Below are 3,487 nucleotides of genomic sequence, written 5' to 3'. Positions count from 1 at the left end.
ATTTTCGCTAATAAGATTTTCTGTTCAATAATAATACTCAGTGTTCCTTGCAAGTTGCCTGAATATTGTAAAGTCCGTTAAACATTAAATTATAAAAATGGCTGAAACACAAAGAATGACTGTATACGGAAGACATCCTCCGTGTGCTTATAGTAGCAGATTAGACGATCGCCGATCTAAAAGGTAAAAATTATTAATTATATGCTGTAATCATATCATCATCAGTGCATCATTGAATTAATTTTTTTTCCAGAATGGCATTACGACATGAAAGAAATAGAAAGCCGGATAAGCCGGATGATTTTGTATGTTATGAATCAAGTGACGATGAAGCCGAAACGGTGACCGAAGGCAAACAGTTCCTGAGAACATCCTTTAACTTCGTAGATTATGTGCGCGCACGCGAAACGAATACGCGCGAAGTGCGGAATATCAATCAGGAATACGGTTCCCGTCATATATTGACGCACGATCTATTCAAGGAATATTCGGTCAGCTTGAACAACATGAACAAAGTATTCTGTTCGCAGTGGTTAAGTGATAGACAAGTAGTATTCGGTACAAAGTGCAATAAGCTTATGGTTTATGACGTAGCGACGCAAAAATTAGATCAGATTCCGTCTCTTCACGGAAGACAGCTCAGTCCGGGTGGTAACGTTATGCCCGAGCAGCAATGTGGCATTCATTCCGTTCAAATTAATCCTTCGAGGTAATTTCTGGATTTTTCTTCTTATCATTTATCGTCCAAAGAAATAAAAAAAGAACAAAATTTTTTATTTTATTTTTTATCTTTGTTTTACAGAACTCTTTTATCCACCGGCGCGAGAAATAGTAATGAAATAGCAATCTATAGATTACCGACTTTGGATCCAGTTTGCGTCGGTGAAAGTGGCCATAGGGATTGGGTATTCGATATGTGTTGGTTGGATGACGAATTTTTAGTGTCAGGTTCTAGAGATACGAAAATGGCTCTATGGCGTATTGATAGTGATCTCGCTGAAGCTCCCGATAAAGCAGATGTGCCTACACATAGGTAAAATCGAATATACAATTAAAATTGTAGTCACACTAAAGCAGAAAAACAGAATAATTTTCCTTTTATAATAGATATAAAAAATTATAATTTTTTTTTATCCAATGAGGTAATAGAAATTCAGAAATTTGAAACTGGAAATAATTATCATTATTATTTTTTTAAATGCTTTTAGTACTTACTATTATTAATTTCACTACTATTATTAATTAATCTTTAAAAATGACTTCTAATAAATCTATTTAGATTGATTCAGCCTGTCTGCGTGAAGGAATGCAAGTCCGCACAGAAAGTCCGAGCACTAGCATTCAATAAAGCATACAAGGAAATCGCAGCGTTGACTCTCAATAGCTTTATACATATCTGGTCGGCCGAATCCTTCAAACAGAAAATATCTAGAAAACTGCCAGCCTGCCAGGAAAATGTTTGTCTTGCTGTACAAGACGATGGTGTATACGCAATTGGATGCAGGTCTTATACTCTTCTACTGGACGCACGTACATTGCAACCAATTAAAAAAATACCATCAAGGTAAATTAATTTTTTTTTAAATAATCTTTTTTTTAGTATTCTAGAGTCACTTAATAATATCAACAAATTCTGAGTACAGATATAGCGGTTGTGGCATCAGATCAGCAAGTTTTCAAGGATCTGTTTTAACTATTGGAACTGGACTAGGAATGCTTATGTTTTATGATGTTAGAGCTCAAAAATATCTGGAATCTTCTATAAATTCAAATAGAACTGTTGTGTTAAAAGCTTCAAAAGGATATGTGGTAAGTTTTAATGTGTTTTTTAAAGGTAATGAGTCATATATTTGTCCTCAAATTCATAAATAATTAGATAATTGTTGCATTTTATAACTGAAAAATAATATGAGAGTGCTTTATTGATTAGCACAATTTTTAGATGTGTCATCATCATATGACATATCCACAAAGAGTCATGTATAGAAAAATATTAGTGACAATGTAAATAGTAATCACGTGCGGTTTTTTTTGGAAATGTTCCAATTTTAAATCTAACTTTTTATTAACTTTTTATTTTGTTACTTTAATTTAATTCATTTTACATATGGAATGATTTATGTATTTATTCCATTACCAGTTTCCGGATGAAGAATATATAGATGGTTTCCAAAATGTGAAATATACTCCCGCCATTTATACACATTGCTATGATGCATCGGGTACTCGATTATTTACAGCAGGTGGTCCGTTGCCTGCAAATCTATACGGCAACTACGCAGGATTATGGCAATGAAGATTTAAGCGAATGAAACAAGTATGCTAATTGCTAAATTAAATAATTAGGATATAAGTCGTATGTATATGTCATGAAAGGCTTGACTGCTTGATTTTAGAATTACAAACTATCGTATGTTTGAAATTTTATATTAATTTAATATTTTAGGTCTCGAAAAGACGATAAACTTGTCAAAAAACTTTTCTCTAAATTATTTAATTCGTTGATTCTTTTCTTTTTTCTTCCAGAAAATTGATTAATTCTACATATTACATGGAAAACTTGGAAGTAAAAATAATTTGTATTTAAAATAATTTCACGATTATATTGAACCTGTTACAAAACATATTTATATTTTATAAAAACATAATATTTTTTAAATTATAAATAATAAAAGAAAAATGTTTTGTTGAAAGGACACAAAAATATACTATTATTATACAATACCTTATAACATATGTATGTGATAATTAATTTAAAAAAACTAAAAAAATTACTTTTTTATTTCACTAATTTAAAATTCAAAAATTAAATATTTTTAGACGTAATAAATAAATTTTTTGTATAAATTTAATTATAAGTAAATTTTGGATCATAAAAAATAATAATGATCTGATAAATAATATCAGATTATAAAAAATTAACGCTGGTCGCTATTCTATTATGAATAAATAATAATTTAAAAATAATATCAATATTGCATGTGTGTATTTAAATATTACATGATGAAAGAAAACCGCGTTCCATAAGCATCATTGATATTTTGAGCAAATATAATAATTTTTTAATGTAAATAATTTTCATATGGACGATATATTTATATCATGATAAAAGATTTAAAAAAGATTATTAATAACTATGAGTATAATAAATTTAAATTAATTTGATTAATTTTTAAATTATTGAAAAAATATTATTTCTAGAAACAAATATTTTCATTATATGTAATTTCCAAATTATCTAAACATTGTGGTAAATTTATTTTAATATTAAATTATTTCAAAATAATGTGTATCTGTAAAAGCAATGACTATAAATATTTTAGATTTTTTTTTTGATCGAACAGAATGAGACAAACATATCAGATGATATGTGAAATTTTATGTTGTTAATAAAAAAGCGAAAATGTGATTCATAATTTCTGCATGCAAGTATAATATATGTATTGTATGCGTTGTTACAATTTTCCGAATGTTAATTACAATGAAA

The 3,487-nt window shown here is 28.6% G+C and overlaps 1 protein-coding gene across 1 annotated transcript; it reads left to right on the top strand.

Annotated features, from left to right (window-relative positions):
* On the top strand, nt 1-2,556 carry LOC108689463 (DDB1- and CUL4-associated factor 12). Its single transcript, XM_018196230.1, has 7 exons — nt 1-183; nt 254-709; nt 803-1,033; nt 1,280-1,564; nt 1,644-1,809; nt 2,141-2,317; nt 2,527-2,556. Exons 1-6 carry the CDS (start codon nt 98-100, stop codon nt 2,294-2,296), a joined length of 1,380 nt encoding a protein of 459 aa, XP_018051719.1. The 5' UTR covers nt 1-97; the 3' UTR covers nt 2,297-2,317; nt 2,527-2,556.
* Nucleotides 2,557-3,487: the final 931 nt, after the last annotated feature.

This window comes from Atta colombica, unplaced genomic scaffold, assembly GCF_001594045.1.
Source record: "Atta colombica isolate Treedump-2 unplaced genomic scaffold, Acol1.0 scaffold105, whole genome shotgun sequence".
NCBI lineage: Eukaryota > Metazoa > Arthropoda > Insecta > Hymenoptera > Formicidae > Atta > Atta colombica.
The sequence above is the reverse complement of the archived record's forward strand: the minus strand, read 5'-3'. Positions and strand labels throughout refer to the sequence as shown.